General features: G+C 31.4%; 1 protein-coding gene across 28 annotated transcripts in view; it reads right to left on the bottom strand.

Moving 5' to 3' along the window:
* The window catches only part of LOC145292158 (uncharacterized), a 150,914-nt gene that overhangs the window by 2,132 nt on the left and 128,001 nt on the right, over positions 1-20,781 (bottom strand). For all 28 annotated transcript variants that reach the window (XM_080138305.1, XM_080138298.1, XM_080138310.1 and 25 more), the window contains 6 exons: positions 17,007-17,157; positions 9,006-9,097; positions 8,039-8,116; positions 7,187-7,280; positions 1,549-1,718; positions 187-283 (listed from right to left, as the gene is read on the bottom strand). In XM_080138305.1, coding sequence (XP_079994431.1) covers positions 187-283; positions 1,549-1,718; positions 7,187-7,280; positions 8,039-8,116; positions 9,006-9,097; positions 17,007-17,157 — 682 coding nt within the window. The remainder of the gene's footprint in view (positions 1-186; positions 284-1,548; positions 1,719-7,186; positions 7,281-8,038; positions 8,117-9,005; positions 9,098-17,006; positions 17,158-20,781) is intronic.

Here is a 20,781-nt window from a genome sequence, read left to right as displayed (position 1 = left end):
CATTTATAAATTGGATGAATTCAGAAAGAAATGAGAAAAGAATTAGAATAATTTTTTTTTAGAATTTAGAGAATAAAATTTTAAAAAGACATTGATTTAAATAAGAGCTTCTTAAATAAGTTTATTCTCACGCAAACCAACAATTAGATCTAAATTTATAGTTTAAAACCAATTAAAAAAGTTCACCTTTCCCACCAGTATTATAAGCATGAGATCCATAGGTTTTCTGGTACTGAGTCGTGCCAGTATTCCCTCCATGTGCAGTATTGGTCACAGGTGGCATCTGTTAAAAAGAAAAGGAGAATTTGAGCAATAAAGTAATTCAACATGTACATTTAAGTGAATTTTAATAACTAAAAATAATGTCTAATGACGGTTATCGGTTGGAAATATTTTCAGAACCAACACAAGAAAGCACTTCTGGCATGAGAATTTGTGACCTTGTTCTAGTTATGCAGTGGAACATAACAAAACAAGGTTGCACCCTTTTGACTATATTTTGAAAGCAGTTGGAAATCTAAAACTTTTAAAAATCCTGACAGTTTTGTGATGTATTTTCTAACAGAATCGATGAACTATGAACCTTAGATGATTCTCAAAGTGATACATCAGTCAGAAAATCTTTTAATGCAAATAAAACTTATGTGCACAACACATCATACTATTTTCTTGTCTCTGCAACATTTTTTTTCTGATAATGGCAACAATCATACTTTTTTGTTTAGTATGCATTTTCAGTCATTTCTTTGTATGGTTTATGTGTTACATAACCAGATTTATTGCCTCAACATGAGGACAAAGTTAAGTCAGTTTTTTATGTGGATAAAATCTAGCTACTAAAAAGGGACTTGATTGGGACAAAACTCAAAATGACTTCCATCTAGAAAGATTTCTCCAACCGACAACAGTAAAAATTGCGTGTGTGTGTATGTGGGGGGGGGACACACACACACACACACACACACACACCATTGAAGAGTCCCATTTGTGCAAGGATAGTTTCCTTATGCACCCCCCATTATAACCAAGAGGGAGAATCATATTTACATTTCCTGACCAACTTATACGTGGTCAACCAAGCGCAATTTAATGTTATTTTTCCTATTGTAGATTGCTCTACGCCGTGTTAGTTTTGCTTCAAAATTTTGAATTTCCAGTATTGTGGATACAAGAATCACGTCCCTTTATCAGGAAACTACCTGATGTTATATGGAAAACATTGGGTAGTTTTGTGATAAAGGGAAAGAACTCTTGTCTCCACAATAATACAATGCAATTTCAGAACAATTTATTTATTTATTTTTTTTTTTTAAATATTTAAAAAATATTTTAAATGGTATTTTATCAAAACTTTACTAATTTAATAGTATTTATTTTGATTTTACTTTTAATATGTCGACAAATTTTTACTGGGCATAAAGAATACCCTTTTTAAGACATTTTTAAGGATTTTTCAAGGAAATAATAGAAATAAGGCTTTTTCAGGGTAAAGGTACAAAATTCAAGGACTTTCCAAGCCTGTGCAAATACTGTATCATAAGGACTTACAGCAAACATTGTGTGATACTGGAATCCAGCAGCTCCCGGCAATACTGAAGGGTAGTAGTAAGGATAATGCAAGTTGATATATGGCTGTTGATGAGCTGATTGGGTGGATTGCTGTTGAGTCGTGGGTATTGGTGACTGGGCCTCCACCCGACTCAGTTTATTGTCAGTGGCTGAAAGAACAAAAGCATAACAGACTTGTCAACAGAAAACACGTACAAGATAAAACATCAGTTTTGTGAAGATGTGCTTACAATTATATCTTATAGGATTAGTGAATCTCTCGATGGAGGCTACCTTTCTAGGGCAATTGCTCTTGACATATCAAAGGCCTTTGATAGAGTATGGCATAAAGGTTTACTTCACAAGATCTCCAGCTACGATATAGCTGGAAATGTCTTCTCAATTATTAAATTGTTTCTCTCTGATAGGTTCATAATAGTGGTTGATGGGCAAAAATCAGGAGCTTTTAGTATCAATGTTGGAGTCTCTCAGGGGTCCATCCTGGGCCCAACTCTCTTCCTGATCTATATTAATGATCTTCCAAATCACATCCTTACATCATTTGTACATATCTATGCTGATGACACTACTATCTATGGTAACACATCTAAGACCGTAAACGACAAAGTTCTCTCTGATCTTGAGCAAGTGGTACAATGGGGAAAGAGGTGGCTTGTTACTTTTAACGCCTCTAAAACCAAGCTTATATCTTTACATCATCAACGCTCTGATCCTCATCTGGCATCAATCGAACTGAATGGCTCTCGTCTTGGGGAGTCCTTATGTTTTGACAAGCTTCTGGGCTTGACCTTTACTCCTGATCTTAAATGGAACACATACATTAAATCTGTTGCCAAGGCCGCTGGAAAAATGGTGGGATCCTTCTATAGATCCAGTAGATATCTCACTGCTGATGCAATTCTCTATCTATATAAGAGTCAGGTATGTCCAAGGATGGAGTACTGTTGCCACATCTGGGCAGGAGCTGCTAGAAAGGACTTGTCCTGCCTTGATAGAGTTCAAAATAGACTTCGTAGCCTCGTAGGAGATGTCCTTTTCTCCTCCTTGCAACCTCTATCTCACAGAAGAAATGTTGCGAGTTTGTCGCGGCTTTATCGTTATTTTCATTGCAAGTGCTCGGCTGAGCTCCATTCTATGCCCCCCACCCCACCGCCAAACTTTCACAAGAAACCCCCTCTAGCATCTAGCAGAAAACACTATCACTAATTTCCCCCACTCTTTATCTGTGCCTAAACCTAAACGTAGATTCCATGAGCAAAGCTTTTTTCTTAGAACTACACGCCTATGGAATTGTCTTCCGTTTTTCTGCTTTCCAGCTGACTACAATATGGTTGTCTTTAAGTCTAACGTGAACAAGTTTCTGATGAGCCGTTCCACTTAAGTTAACAAATTTACCCAATCTCCATTACTAACGGTTACTATATCATCCAATTTCTACTGCACACTCTTTAACTCTTATCCTCGAGTGGCCTCTTGGCCTCGATAAGTGGGGGATGCCTATGAAAAAAAAAAGAAAAAAAAAAAAAAAAGAGTAAAACAAAAAACTTTAAAAATGCTAACATTCTTTTGTCTATATGAAACATTTTTCATGCAAGCCTACTTAATGAATTCTGAACATGAAATCCGTTTTTGACAGATTTTTTTTTTCTTAGATCGATTTCATCGATATCTTTTTGATATCAATTTATCATTCACAAACAAAATGCACTTGTGTAAAATAAGACAAACTTTCTAAATCAAATTTTATTTTCAATAATTTGCGACAGTGAAATTCAAAAATGTCTTTAAACTGTTAATGTGAAAATTAATATTCAATACTTCCACATTCAAAAATTACAATTACATTAATTATAGCCAGCTAACGTATTTCCTAATTTTGTTCTTAAAAGTGCTAATAAAGACTAATTGTTATTTTTATCTGTATTATAATTTTGTTAATTTTATTGTATTGTTTTCAATGATGTCTTTTTCTTATATTTTACTTCAATAAGTCACTTCATAATAAAAATTCTGAATACATTAATTACTTTAACATAAGCTGTTATAGTTTTATTACACTTTAGTTTAATTTCATATGCTACACTATATTTATCAAATTTAACTTTCAAATAATACATACAAGTTTAATTTATTTAAATTTTGTGGCAAAAAAAACAAAAAACAAGTAACAAGATGCCTAGGTAACCTTTTTACAAAAAATTTTATAAAAAAAAAACCCCAAACATTTTTAGTCTACATTCACTTTCCTCTTGATGGGTTGCACATGGTGAAGTCAATTGCATTTGTCTGTTGTGTTTATGTATGTGAGATCCTTTTGGTTGAGGAGACATCAGTCATTTTTGTTGATTGTTCAATTTCATTTCCTTTTGAGTTTGTTATTTTGTTTTTATTATTTACAGTGCTGTGACAGTTAAAGTCTCCTAGGAGGATGAACTGTGAGGGTAATTGTTTGATTAAATTTTCTAGTTTGTTTTCTTTTTCGTGAGGGAGGTACGTATATTGAGCAGATTGTGATTATTTTGTGTAATATTACTAGAGATGCAACTGCTTGTTTTGACAGGAAACTTACTTTGAGGTATATCATTACATAAGATAATTGAAGTGCTACCTTTAGCATGAAGGTCTGTATTATGGATATAGCTCTATTGTTCATAGTTTGGCGTTTTGAGATGACTATTGTTTTGTAGGAAAATTTCTTGCAAGCAGACAATGGCTTAGTTGAAGTGTGAAATAATAAGTTCATTATAGTTTGATTTTATTCCACGATAATTCCATTGGATGATTTGTGTTTTTTTAATTTTAGCCAAGATTTTTTTTTATTATTATTTTTTTTTTATTTACATCCATCTCCATCTCTTTGGAGGTACAGGCTTTGGTGGTGTTTCAATCTTTGGTGAAAAGTCTTGCCAAGGTTTTTTTTTTTTTTGTCTGGATCTTGATGTCGATCTAGCTTTTTCTTGGGATGTTGTTTTGAGTTCTAATTTGTTTTATTTATTTAGTATTATCCATAGCATTATCAGTTTCCATCTTATCTAGAGTTTGGAATCTATTTTGTGTGTCAATTACTTGAATTTCATCTTGGCTGGAGTGTTCTTTATTTACGGTTTTATCATTGGTTGTGTTTTTATTTACTTTCTGATGTTTGTCTTATTGGTTTTTGTGGTATTCTTACTAATATTTACATTGTAGATGTTTTGTTTTGGTTTGGATTTGGGTGCATTTTTTTTTTTTTAAAGCTAGTTTGAAAATCTGGCCATTCTTTATGGTTTAGTGTGATTAGTTTGTTCTTATTCGTATGTTCTTATTCGTATGTTCTTGTTCGTATTTATATATATATATATATATATATATATATATATATATATATATATATATATTTATATATATATATTTATATATATATATTTATATATATATATTTATATATATATATTTATATATATATATATATATATATATATATATATATATATATATATATTTATATATATATATATATATATATATATTTATATATATATATATATTTATATATATATATATATATTTATATATATATATATATATATTTATATATATATATATATATATTTATATATATATATATATATATTTATATATATATATATATATATTTATATATATATATATATATATTTATATATATATATATATATATATATATATATATATATATATATATATGTATTAAGTTGGTTTGGCTTATTTATTTTTTGTTAATTTGGCATGTGTTTTATCTATAGTATGTATTTACTATTTTCCTAACTTGAGAATTTTTTTTTTTTTAATTTCAGTTTTCTTTTTTTATATATTTTTCATATTTTAGAAAAGGACAAGTGGTCGTCTCTGCAGTTTGCACGTATTATTTCGTTTTTGCATTCTTCTTCAATGTGATCTGGTTATCTATCACATTTTTCACATTTTTTTCCCTTTGCATGCTTCTTTGTGGTGTCCATATTTGTTAGTGGAACTGAAATATACTGCTCTACTTGTATCCAATTATTATTTCTTTCGGTATTGTAGGGGTGTTAAAGGTCAATATATATGTATTTGTAGTTATCTTGCTTGTTTAATTCTGTTTTCATTTCGTCTTTTGTTGCTAGAGATAACTTCGGATTACTCCTTTTGAAGTGTTTAGTCTTTTGTGTGGAAAGACTTTACATTTGAACTGGAATTTTTCCATTTTCAATAGGTTTAGAGCATCTTTATAATTAGTGACTTCTATTAGCAAATTTCCACCTTATATTTAGTTTTTTTTTTAAACTGTTTTGGGATTGTATTTGGTTGATATTACCTTTTCTATTAAAAAAGGTGATAATTCTGAATTTTTTTTTTTCTTTTAATAATTAGGAATCTTGGGAAGTTTCATGTCGTTTTCCTTGTATTGGAATTTTTTTCATTCTCTGAATTAAGTGAAAATCATCTGAGTGGTTTCTTTTAAGAGTTTTTTTGAGGGGGTTGAGCTATAGTGTATTTTTCTGCAATGTATAATTTTGATTTGTTTTTATCCACCATGCTTCCTACCCACCTTGGAGTCTAAAATTGAGATATGGCAAGAGGCAAACCCATTTGCCTTGCCTATTCTAGGGTTACGTGAAAGATATACTCTTTTGGGGAGTAGTTGTCAAGCACTTTGTTTCCTGTTCACGATGTAGCTCAAAAATACATATGTACGAATGAAGATAGATGTGCTGAGTTCTAATCTTCTCAATTGATTGACCCTCAGCCATCGCTTGCCATCAGATATTCAGGGATAAAAATTTACTGGGTAGATAGAGGGTAAGTTATTGGATTTGGGATTGGTTGTATATGATTGGGCTTGACATAACCAGCCAATTGATCAGATTGGCCCTCTCTGACCTTCCGTCTAGCCAAAGTAAGGGCCAATGACGTGTTGCAGAGCCATGTCCTCTTTGTGCTTAGGTGATAATCTGCTCAATCACCAGGAACCCATCCCAAACCATCATGGGTTGCCACACACAACCAACAGGTGGCACCACTGAGGGATTTTTACTCTCTGCAGGAGGGGGGGGGGGAGAGCTGGCATATTTTAGTGTCCTACCAACTAGGCAAAATCAAGAGGGGGAATAGGTGGTGTGAATTGTTTTTGTAGAAAATAGAGTTTTGCAAAGAGAAAAGGGGAAAATAAAAAACAATGTTCAGCACATTTGAGCCAGGACGCCAATATCTTCAGACATTCTGATCTTGTAGCACCAGGAATTTGCAATGGTATTTAAAGTGTCACCCAATACTTTCAACCTCTAGAAGAGTGGAACTTCAAAAATGAACTGTTGATGTGAAAATTTAATATCCACAAAAGCTGAATTTTACCAAGTAATTTAACCACTAAACCACGGGTCTTAAAAATCATGTGTTCTGTTTACAGAAATCTGATCTGTGAAAATCAGTCACATTTTCATGCTTCTTTCATATAATGTATCAAACAGGTAAACTTTAATATTTTTTTTTATATTTAAACTTATTACTTTGATTCAAAATATTTAAATCTGTACCTTTCTTTAAAGTTTGGTTAGAAAAGAAATCTGTAATATGCCAAAGTAGAATGGGATTGCATACTTATAAAATATCAACTAACCTGAATAACCTGGAACACTGGCTAGAGTAGCTTGCTCTCGGCTAGTCAATGTGGTTGGCACTGGAAACGTGGCCATGTCATAGTAATTACTTGCCTGCAAATAAAATACAAATGACAGTATACAGGACTTTCAATCAGGATTTTTTAAAATTTAAATCGATTAATAAGGCATTCGTAAAATATTCATATTAAATCATTAAACAATCTAGAACCTCTTCTCACACTAATGAAAGAAAATAAAAGTTAGAACATGAAAAGATAAATGGTGTAACATTATTCAGATAATAACCATGCAGAAACACTTACTGCATGAAAACATTTATGTGCCAACAGCACTCACTCCAAGGGGAGTTGAACTGGCTTCCCCTGAAGGAAGTTTCATGAAATATCAATGTCACAAGTGTTCCCAGTTGCACATATATCTTGGAGGGAAAATTAGTTAACTTCAGTTAATTAACGAGAATTGGTATGTAAAACATATGTCATACATTTGAAAATATTTAATGGTGAATTATATTTAAATTCTGGAAAGGATTGAATCTGGAATGGACTAGTAAAAATTTTTGATGACCAAATAGGATTCAATGATTCAGTTGAATGAAGTTCTCAACCATTTCAACATGAATATGCAAGCAATCAAATCTAATGGCTCATGAGAATGTCCGAGTTTGGAAAACTGGATTTTTTTGTACCTTTTAAGCATCAATCCTCCACACTGTTTAATTAGGTGACCCTGCACACAGTCAACATTAAGATTTTTTTTTTTACATAAAAGTTAATATCCCCCCCCCCATTAGAAGGTTAAGAGTAATTGCAACAGTGTTGCTAATAATTAATTTTGCTAATATTTACCAATGGCATCCTCTGCTGAATCATTTGCAGCTCTTCATAACTGGTATACAACGGCTGTTGGAGACTCTGAGAAAGAGACTAGATTGAAAGAAGAATCGTGTAAGTGGAAAGAAAATAAAAACAGTAACAGATCATAATGTGAATGTTGTATATACTCTTCCATGCAGAAATCTAAAGCAACCCATGAAAGTCATTTACATTTGTTATATGGTAGAAAATGAAAATTATGCTTTCAAAAGTCTGGTGGTCAGCTGCATGATTACTTCTTGCTACCATTTCAAAGTTGGATACGAAGCATATACCCCCCCCCCACCCACCAAACAACATGGATATGGTCACTTATTACTCTTTCCTGCGCATTAAGGAAACAATTATCCTTACACTGTACAAAATAAATTTTGCCATTCACTGAATAAATAAAATTTATGAGAATTTTTTTTTTTTTTTAATATTATAGAAAAATATTGATTAAATTATTCAGATAAATCCAACCAACTTGCACTTAAAAGATTGCAGAAAGAGTAAATACATAGAGGATCCAGCATTCATTTAAAATTTCATTCCCACGTTTGGTACACACTACACCTTAAATAAAAAAAATAAAAAATTATTGAAAAGATCAATATTCAGTCTAACGTGTTGGCATGTGTTATAAAAACAGATTCTGTTTCAGATTCATAATTCTGCTAGCAGAAAACTGGTAAATTCGACGAGAGGAACAACAATCAGCAAATAAATGCTAAATGGACTGCTCCTGATCTCTGCTTTAACCAATAAATGCAGCGCCAACCAAGTGAGTGTATGTATATACATAATACAGCAGTTCTGTACTCAAAAGTAAAGGACAAACAACCAATGCCAATTTGTGTTCAATAAACCAAAATCTGTCAAGAGACAAAACTACAAAACCCATAAAATGAATACTTCTCTACAAAATAAAAAATGAAGCCTAAGCAGATTTACTTACAAAATATGGAGGTAACGTCCCTTGTCCCATGATGTACTGATGATGACCAAGAAGTGGGACACCAGGCGGTAAATTAGGAGGTGCTTTCCCAGCTAAGGAAATAAAAATTATATGCAATGTATTTTAGACAGTTGTTAGGCTATCAACAAAAAAGATTTATGAAAGAACGCTTACCATTTTTTTGAGAAATCCAACTATTTTAGAATGGCATCACTATACATCACCATAAAAATAACAATGAATAACTAAACAGTAGCCAGCTGTCTATAATAAGTTTTTTTTCCTAAACTGCATTGTAATCTCCATCCATAATGAGATTATGCATATTTATTTGACCAATTGTGAAAGCAATGAAAATATTATATGCTGTTTATGTTGCTTACAATTTGTATTAATTTTGTAAATAGTACAAGTCGTATTACTAAATGACATAGTGTATGCATTATTCATGAGATTTTAATTTATTCAACACTAGCATTGCTCGGTCATAAAATATGCTTAAATATATTTTGATTGATGCAGATTTCATATTTATTATTATATTTGACCCAATATATCGCGATGATTTAAAAAGATAAAATGACTCGTGCTCACTATCGAGAATCGAAACCAAAACATTTAGCTTACGATTTACTTTTTTTTTTTTTTAATGCCTGAGCTATGCCCACGTTTGCTGCAAGGCTAAAAATTAAAACATGGACCAACAGTTATTACGTTATGCATTGATATTTTTAATGCTGTCATTTGATCTTCACTTGGCAAATTGCATATTTTTTAATTTTTTAAAATTTTGCACCAATTTCCCCCCTGGCCAAAACCCAAATTAAGTTTCATGTCTGGAGACGAAAAACTGACAGGTGTTTAGTAGGCAAAATTTTTTAAACAAATATATACACATACATAAATATATAAAGAGGCTTATGTTTACTATAATCTTATTATGCAAGTATAAATCATTTAGAATATCTGTACGAATATAATTACATGTAAGAGTTAACTAAAGATGATCATCCCATAAGAAAACCGAAAAAAAAAACTAATAGGTAATTAATTAAAATAAACGTTTAAAAGAATATGCAAATTAGCTAGATATGTTGCAGATGAATGCAATTCCACAACTATATATAACAAAGTTGTATTTTCTTTTTGAATAAATAGAAAAATGGGTTTTTAATATATAAAAGCACAAAAAAAAAAAAAAAAAAATTATAGAAGTATATAGATTTCCAGAAATATTCGCGAATACTCCAACCAGATGAAGAATATCAAGTGATTAACAGTAAAAATTAGGTCAGTCAAATATTGAATTCAGTCAAATTAAAAAAAGTTCTACATTTATTTATACACACCTGTACAAGGTTCGTATGAGAATTATAAAGAAAATATCAAAATAAGAGCATAATATTTATTTATATGTATTACAGAGGATCAGAAAAACATCAGCACCGCTGGTTTCAAATCAAAAAGAAAAATGGACTGTTCTTTGGTCGCCTACTTTAGACTCTTCAGCCTCTGTTTATGAGAGATATTAAAACAGATAAAAGAGTTCAACATAGATAGGCGACTAGGGATTGGTCCTTTTTGTTTTAGATTTGATACAGATAGTACAGAAATTTTTCTGATCTTATGTAACACAAACACATATAAAGAGAACACTCACTTGTTACTAACATTTTGTATCATGCCGTAAATTTGAATAACCAACAGAAAAAGTTCAAACATTTTGAAATAAATAGAAAAACCTTCTAAAAAGTTGTTTAAACTAATTGATAAATTTGTGTTAGAGCTATTTTATTTAATTTTTGCGTGGATTTTATCCAAACTACCAACTGTAATTACTAAGCATTGAGATCATTTTTGTTTGCCTTTTTATTGATTTTTTTTTTTTTACAAGATTTTTTAAATTTCAAGTTTAATTATTACAACATCATTTGGTCATGAAATTATTAATTAGTAAAATTAGTTAATTTATAACAATTTAGTTCAATGTAACATTGGTTTTAATCTATACAATTGGATGCAAATAATTTCCAAAACTTCTACTTTAATAAATGAGGATTTATTAATTTTCAAGTCAGTTTAAATAACTTTGTAACTGACAGTTTAAATGCTTTCAAATTTCTTATAATTTCAAAGAGTCACAAAGTAATTTTTTTTAACTATTAAAATTCCTTTCAATAAATAAGTGATTAATAGTAAATAAAAATGTAAGTACTGTAGAGGCAAGCGCACAGACACGCGACACGCAAGTAATGATCAAAATTTTATTAATATGTACATTGTCATTGCAGCTATTTGTTAACACTTTTGCAGATTAACCTCAGGAACCTATAGAGCATGTTGAACCAAATCCATTAATTCACAAGGGTACATTGTTCTCATCCTTTTTGCCATTACCAACTAGAAGTGTTAATTTTGTTATTTTTGCTTATTGTTGCCTGTAGTAAAGATGGAACCTTTCAAGATTACTTGGAATTTAGTGTTAACCAATGACTTTCCTTGCCAATATGTCCATGTGGACAGTTCTAATATGAACTTTAAAAGTCATCAACCTAATCTTTACTCTCAATTATTCTGTCTATAATTTTTACTTTATCCCATAAGGAGAGCTGGTCTCTTTCTCCTACATATGTGGTCTGCCATATCAGACTTTTCAATATCTCCATGCATTACGGTTTTCTGATCTTCTAGTCTTGTTTTAAATGGACAATACAACTCATCTTAGTATATTTGCCACATTTACATGAAAAACATAATTCTTGATCAGGTTTTCTGCAGGAGGCTTAGCTTAGGAGTTAATTTACTCCTGAATACTGCTCTGATGTAATATGGATTAGATATCCTCTAAATTATTACATACAAGCGCTTGATATATATGATAAACAAACTAGTGAATTTAAGAGTAGCGTCTTGTTTGATCTAGACTTGCCATTGTTCAATGTGAAAGACAACGGAGGATTCATTTCTTTACATTATATGAATGATGGATGAAGAAATTGAAGATAGTCCTGTGAAGGTTGGATTTTGAGGTTTCAGAGGATCTGAAAATCTCAGTGAAAAATTGTCAACACATTCAGATAATTTGTTATGCTTCCTTTCCATACATAGTGAGCGGAATAGATATGGTTTACATATGGTTCAGTAATGCTCTGAACATAATCCCTATATGGCGAAAGCATGTATCAAAATTTCATTGATAGTTTTCTTGATGTGAATCCCCCCCCCTAATATTCCATTGACTAATACTGGGGACAATGGTTATCTCATTCTGTGTAGGTTGTTTCCATACAGAAAACTAACATTACCAGATTATCTACCAAGATACGGGTGCGTTCCCCCAGTGAAAGCTCCAACTTTTCCTACATCACAATAGTCGAATCAGTATCTTTGTGAACAGATTCACCACCTGCTTAAAACAAATGGGAATGTTATTTTTTTTTTTTTTCCACAAAGTGTTCCAGACATATGATGTGGACCTTACCCATAAGTAGAGTATTTAAATTTACTATGAAGTGGCTCAAAGAATGGTTCAGGGTCAAACTCTTTACACTAACCACCGAATCCTATTAAAGCTGCCAATTTGTTGGAACATCCATGTATAACCACTGTAACCTTGTCTTTGTCAATGGATACTATTGATACCATTTTGTACTAACTTGATAGTATTGATACCATTTTGTACTAACTTGATAGTATTGATACCATTTTGTACTAACTTGATAGTATTGATACCATTTTGTACTAACTTGATAGTATTGATACCATTTTGTACTAACTTGATAGTATTGATACCATTTTGTACTAACTTGATAGTATTGATACCATTTTGTACTAACTTGATAGTATTGATACCATTTTGTACTAACTTGATAGTATTGATACCATTTTGTACTAACTTGATAGTATTGATACCATTTTGTACTAACTTGATGGCCAATACATGAGATTATGTTTTGATTTTTCAAGTGTATCTCAGCATTCATTCATAGCCATCTCTTCAGTTGGAACCATTTTTACATACAGAATCTACTTGATAGTTGTGACAATCCTATGTTCTGAAAAAGATTCATAATTTTAACTAGTGTAAGGAACATTCCAAATTAAGGATTTCAGAAAACAAAGTTTTTTTTTACATTGTTAATAATTTTCCAGAAAATCCAGAAAAAGTCACAAGTGTTAAAAATTCTTGGCAAGTATTGACTTTTAAATTTGATAATTTCTTGTAGCTTAATGAGATAATTATTCATCAAATGAGGATCCATAAGTATTGCTGGCAGCAAAGAGTTTATCACACAAAGTTATATTGAAAAAAATTGCAGAAATCTAGAACATTTTGTCACTTGCCATATACCGTTGTATTAAGTATAAAATACTAATAACTAAGTTTTGACTTGGGTTCATTGCTTTTTAGAACATAAGGTACTGATGGCAATCAGCCCAAATTGTACCCAAGAAACATAAAAAAACTGAAAACTGTTTTAAATTAGGGGTTGAAAACTTTTTCACCTAAAATAGCCTTGTTTACCCTATTTTTGTTTGTTTTCTTGGGTTTTATGGCATGCAAACTCATTGGGTTATTTTATGCTATGGGTTCAGGGAGCTGTTGTATAAAGGGTTCTTTTTAAATTTTTTTATAAAGGCCAATCACACTAAAACACTAACTGAATGCACTAATTTTGTAATAGCAAGAAATCATTTCTACAAAGAAAATAAAGATTTATTCGATAAAAACAATCACCACATCATACTTTCATATATATATATATATATATATAGAAAAAAAAAAAAAAAAGAAAAAAAAAAAGAAAAAAAAAAAGAAAAAAAAAAGAAAAAAAAAAAAGAAAAAAAAAAAAAGGAAAACTTGTATTGGAAATTTGTTAAGAAATCATCTGGAAAAAACTTTCTGCCTGGCAAATTTTATACTTGACAATATTTCAACAAAGTGTTGTAGGAGTGCCTTATACCATTATATCAATGTTTTCAGACAAGTGTGTCCATTTATTTTTTACCTTGAAATGCTAATTCATAGTTTGCAGAAGGGCTTTTTTTATGGACTGTCCTCAAATCTTGGTCGGTACCAATTTTTTATGTATCACAAATCTTGAATGTATGATGCATCATTGTCAAAACTGTCCTGGATATACTACTCTGGAAAAGTACATTTGTGACAAATTCATTGAACTCAAAATCAACAAGGAGATGTCTTACAGCCAGTGGTAGAGTGTAGACATGGCAACCCTACAGACACACAGTTGATGTTGAAGATTTCATTGAGTTGCTGGTGTATAGCATAGATAACCTTACAACCCACTCTTCTGCAACAAGGAGTAGGGCTCAATTCTTCAAGAATTTTCAAAGAAAAGATGAGATCATCGAGGAAGAGTGCATCATTCTTCTAGACTTTGCAGAAAATCTAGACGTGGTGTAAGATGAAATCCAGGGATATCACTAGAATGCATCCTGTGGTGATATATTTTCAACAAGATGGAAAACTTCAACACATTTCTTTGTGCATCATATCTGATGATCTTGACCATGACACCTTTCGTTCATGAACTGCAGATAATTGTCATGGCATGGATCCAGGAAAATTGCTACAGATTAAAAGAATTGAATACTTTAGTGATGGCTGTGCTGGTCAATATAAAAAATACAAAGCATTTCTTAATCTTTGCCATCACAAATCTGATTTTGGCATAGATACGACTTGGACATTCTTTACAACTACTCATGGCAATCCCCTTGTGACGTCATTGGAAGTACTGACAAGCGTAAGTACTGTGAGCCAGTTTGCAATGGCCTATCACCAATCAAAATTTAATGTTCTGAGCAGATGAGGAATAGTGCAAAAACATTGATCGTAGGAATTACTTTCCTGACTATTGACAAAGAACCACATGGTATCCGTAAGAAAAATCTTGTATCTCCAGTACCAGCTCTGTGATACCATCCCTGGCATTAGAAGTTGTCACCACTTAGTTTCAATATCCCAATACACAATTCAGGGAAATTGAGTATTGACAACAATCTTTGTTGACTATTCCTTCTTGCCATGCCAGCAGCACAGAATAAGATACTAGAATCTCAACTACAACAACTACATCACTTGCATCTTTGACAGGTTTTGTTGGCTGGCATTCATTGAGGTTATAAATAAGGATAAATGAGACCACACTCGCAGATTCCTGCATCCATATGGGCCATCAGCTCTATTTCACTTACCTTGAACAGATAAGAGGTAGATTCTATTGAACAAGCTAATCATGAAAATCACGACACCAAATATGTCATCAAACGGAAGAACATATTTCATCACAGATGAGGAAAAGAAAACCCAGAACTACTTTGATAGATGCTAAAAGTACTTAGACTAGTTACTTCTGATGATTTTTGCACATATTGGTTTGCATATTCCAGTGATGCATACATAATCTGTTGAACTGTTAGAATTCTCCTGGCATTTAAGATGACAAAGCCAAAATTTCTGTAAATACAAGACTTCCCACTTGGGTTCTGAAGGTAAGAGGGAAGGACAAATTTTTTGGACAGCCATTTGAGGAAGGGATAAAGCAATGTTTTTGAGCTAATTAGACCAAGAGAAATTGTTTTAAATTTGTTTAGTCTTTTAAAAGCTATTTTAAAAGTTAGACAAATTTTGCAGCTGATCCAGAGTGAAAAAACCCTGATTTAAGAGTAGATTTGCTGGTCTGCAAGCTCCCACTTCACATTCTAAACTGTTTTCTGTAAAATTAATCAAGGAGATAACACTAATCTGTCACAAATATCGCAATTTTCTTAAACAGAAATTTTTGGAAAAATAACAAATTTTAGGGTTTAAATACGTGAGAATAGTGGTAATGCCAAGAGATATTTTTTAATTTTATGAAAGTTTCATATTTTATTTTAAAAAATCCAAAAGTTGTTTCAGGAAAAGCATCATATTTGTCCTTTTTGTTTCTCTGCTTTGGAGGGCCAAACAACCTTTTAAAAAGTGCCGCAGTGGCACACAAATTCATTCATTTGGTGCCTTTTTATGATTTTTGGATTCCTAACTCTTGAAAACATACTTGGGTGAAATTGAGGCCCAAGAGGATTATTTTTAGCTCCAAAATTGCGAATTTTCTAAAATGTCTGGATTCCAAAATAGGGTGTTGCAGTGCAAATTTATTTCTGGATCGAAATCAATCCTCTAAAGAAAAAAAAAAAAAAAAAAAAAAAAAAATGGGTTTCTTTACTCAAATATGGCTGGAGATGCAGATCTCTTAGCTTTTACCTAAATTTTATGAAGTGATCATGAGAAAAAAAATCTGATGGGCAGGGGGGTGTCAGGGCTGGAACGTCCCGTAATTAATAATGATATCTGCATAAAAATGCAAGCTTGTTTTTTCTTATTAATTTGATTTTCTTTTTCAATTGGTTTATATCATGGCATTATTTCAGGTATATACCAATTTGTCCTTTTGTAACCTTTTTTGTTTTAAACTAATATTGATAATTGGATTATTGAGACTAATATTCTCATCTTGATTATTATACAGTAACCCCCCCCCCTCCAAGGATACGGCATTAAAAATTAGTAACAAAATACAGTACAGTATATAATACACATGTATATAATCAAATAATATAAATAACACTGTAAGGCGGAGCAAATACCATAACCAGGAGCCAGAAAAACATTGTATTACACATCGTAACCAGGAAAACAAAAACAAAAAAAAACTATCCTAGGGCCACCGTATCCTGGGGTTCTACTGTATTTGCAACAATTCAGCCAATGTAACCTAAAATCAGCTTAATGTGTACCTTTTTTAAACTCTGGAACCTATACAGAATTTCAAATTGTACCCATTACATCAGCTTAAACATTGAAACCAAGAGGAGAATAGTAGATATAATATTAAAATTCAATCCTCATCTAAAAGAAATTTTGTTTTTAAAAATAACTAAAAATAAAGCTAACTGAACATTTTCTATTTAACTGTAAAACTAAATACTTACTGTTTGTCAATTGGGGAGCTGCCTTCGTGGAGGGTGAGGTTGTAGTCACTGCCATTACAGAACCCGATGTTGTGGAACTGGTCAAGGATGGTGTTGCAGTTGTCGTCGTCAAACACACAGCCGTTGTGGCAGCTGAGACAGAATGGTCATACTACAATTGATAAAACATTTGTTCATAAGATAAAATCATTGCCAAATTGTTGGAAAGTAAATCAATGTCAGTACACAACTCCTACAAGATGCAGAAAAAAATCGTTACATATTTTCTAGAAACTTTTCTTGTCCATAACAAGATGCATCCATATTCAACCTGTTTTCAACAAATACATTAAGGACGCAAACCATCATAGAAAATGTTTCATAAAAAGAAATAAGCCAATATTATGGAATGAATACAACAAATCATAAACACTTCAAACCCAGAGGATGTGTTTTTTATTTTCATGATTGCACCATAGGATTATGAATCTCACCATGTTAACATTACAAATTCATTATGTTAAACAAAAATATGTTTATGAAATACCCCAATGTCAACTCTTTTCTTATTTTATGCTGGCAGAGTAAGGGAGATAACTTAATTTTTTTTTTTTTAACAATTGGTTTTAAAGATTTTCCATTCTTTTATCTAAGCTTATGTGTTATCTCTCTTTGCTAACAAAGTAAGAATAGGTCAAGTGGTGTTACATCAGGCAGCTGTGAAAACCTTGAAGACTATCGATGAAATGTGTACTGCAAAGAATTGAAGACAGGCAGGACTGAGGTAACGGTCAGTTGAAAAGTGAATAATCAGTTAAACAAGCCACCAGATCAATAAAGTTTTCTAAAGTTTCTACTATAAGTACTCCAGTCAAACAAATTGGACAGGCAGCAGAAGAAATCACTTGTGTCATGGGCGTATTTGCGCATTCTCCCAAAAAGTCAAATATTTTATAGAATTACAAGCGTATTATGTTTCACTATTAGATGGACGATCATATTGGTCCACAACAACACTGGTATTGTTAAGATTAAAAATAAAAAAAATCTTGTGAAATATGATTAGTGTATTTACACCAAATTGGTTTTTGAAAAGATCAATTTTTCTTCTAGATGCATCCAAGTTTTTTTCTATTAAATCTTTTACCTGAAGTATTTTAACGAATTCAAAAACTACTCTTGTAGAAAATTGAAAGGTTTAACATATTTGGACAACTATTTTCATCTTGGATGATATTCTTACTTTTCAGCCAATGTAACATTCAGCCTTCAGATGCACTCTACAAAATTTAAAGATTTCCAGAGTTCAACAAGATGTCACTTGAAGGTTGGAGAATAACAGCTAAGGTTAGAAAAGTAATCGAAATTATCAGTCTTAATCACAAAATTACAAAGATTTCAAATATTTGCATGGAATAAATTGAAAGCTTCATACTAATACAAAATGTCCAAATATTCTACAGATAGTTACCGGCCCCCTCCTTATATTCGTTCTTCAATGAACGTCTCATTTCTACAGATGTAGATTGCATGTTGGTTGCAACAATACAAAGTCAAATTCTTCATGAAACTATCATCTACATTGTCAAAAATAGGCAAATGCATGTCAATCACCAAGTTTCCTTCGGCTTGCCTTTTCCTTGATTAGCCTACAATGAAATGTGTACATCTATTTATCAACACAGAACTTCAGCCAACAATGTCCATACCATTACAGGTGGCTACAACACAGAGCAGACTGATATAGGCACCCTCTGTCCTAACAGGAAGTTAGAACTGTCAAAGGCACAGTCAACAAATCCAAAACATAGCCGTCATTTCTGTATTCTTCAAAAGGCTAAATTAATAGGGCCTCAGCATTTACTCTTCATTGCATGTTGAATATTTATGTTATTGTAACAAGCAAAAGTGAATGAAAGGTTAAAATGGGAAGAAATGCACATGTGACATTAAAATTTACCCACTAGCAAAAGTCATATCACTAAGATAGCAAAACGAGTCCACAATTTTCAATCTAAGGATTTCCAGAGGACTGTACAGAATCTGTTTTTAAATAGATAAATAGTACCAGCACATTTTCTATAGAGATCAATTGTATCTCTTAAAAACCCAATGATGAAATCTGTGTAGAGTACAGAGTGGCTGTTAACCCAAGATCTGAAAAAAAAACAAGGAAGCCAGTCAAAACCTTTGAGCGTATCCAAGTTAGAGCTATTAACTATAAATTTTGCTTTTATGTTGACTCAAAAGCCCGTTGAGTTAACATTCGTTTTGCATAGGTTAAACTCTGCACACAGTTCAACAATTATCAAATCACCAACATACATTTTCCAGAAGAATTTTATACAGGTAATGTGCAAGCACAAGGATGAAGAGAAGAGAACTCAATACCGAACTTTGACAGAAACCAGCTTTTACCTCAAACTGATTACTAAACATTGTCGAGATTTATTTTTCAGTAAATAATCTAAAATCTGTTCATAGCATCCAGATGTTAAGTATAATTGAACACAACAGCAAAAATATACACTAAATGAACTCCAAATTTTCAAGGAGTCATTTGACTAGTGATCAACATGAATAAATGTTGAATTTTTTTTATGTTCAATTTAGAAATGAAATTACTGCAATGGAAACACGATAGATTTTCTCAATCATCCTTCCAAGATTGAGATTCAGATTGACACACGAAATCCAACTATCTTTCAGAAAAGATGAATTGTTTAGTGTGAAATACTTTTTAAACATGTTTCTCTATCCTAGAAATCGCTAAGGAAGTTGCAATGAATTATATATAAATGAATTAAAAAATAAAGTATTCCTAATTAAAATTTTACCATCGAAAGTAAAACAGCCAATTCAGTTAAATTCAAAAAATGATTATCTTTTCAATTTTAAATATAAAAATAAAATTCTGTTAAATAACACCATTATTTCTAATTTCATCCAATTCAATCTTAAAATAGAATTTGACAAGAATTTAGGAAAAAAATTGTTAGCACAAAAGTAAAAGAATCTGAAAATGTTTTATTGTAGATCATTTAAAAAATAAACTGAATTTGAAAATAGTAAACAAACAAATTCATAGGGATATTTTGAGTTCATCTTTATTAATTTGATCTATATATTAATATTCCGTGAGATTTGTTTACTCTTAAGGTTGACATGAATTATTAATTAGAACAATAGCCAATAAATACATTCAATATGAAGGATTGACACTGACAAGTGATAAAACTTTACACCTCATCAGTTAATAGACTAATTATTGATCATTTGCAAATAAAATGAAATTTTAAAAAAAACATAACTATCTTAAACCTTAATATCTTAAGAGTATTTTTGTATAATTTAAATATATAAGAAAAGATCTAGGTAAACAAATGTTGATTGACTTTTTTTTTTTTTTTTTAATAATCTAACAAAGTGCTGCATTTCAGACTATTTTTTTTTTTATAGAAATGATTCTCTTAGAATACCTGCTAAGCAAAGAATGGTGACATTTTAGCTTATTAATTTCTTTTTGCATAATATTAAGAATGTTTCCTGAGTTTGTATGGGATCTCTTGGATGGTTGTTTATGAGCTATGAATAATTTTCAATTTGTTTCATCAACCACATTCCCTAAAATTGGACAAAGCAAGGAGGAAATCTATTCACCTTGCTATTACACGGTTACATGAAAGGTGTACTCGTTTTAGGAGCAATCCTCAAACTCGCGTCATAGTTTCTACTATCCAAATGTTATATTCTGGGCTTAGCAGCTTTGTAGAGTTTCTATCTTCCAAATTGACTG

The sequence above is a fragment of the Euprymna scolopes genome, chromosome 13, assembly GCF_053919585.1.
Source record: "Euprymna scolopes isolate OS-2025 chromosome 13, ASM5391958v1, whole genome shotgun sequence".
Lineage (NCBI taxonomy): Eukaryota > Metazoa > Mollusca > Cephalopoda > Sepiida > Sepiolidae > Euprymna > Euprymna scolopes.
This window is presented reverse-complemented; position numbering and strand designations above follow the sequence as displayed.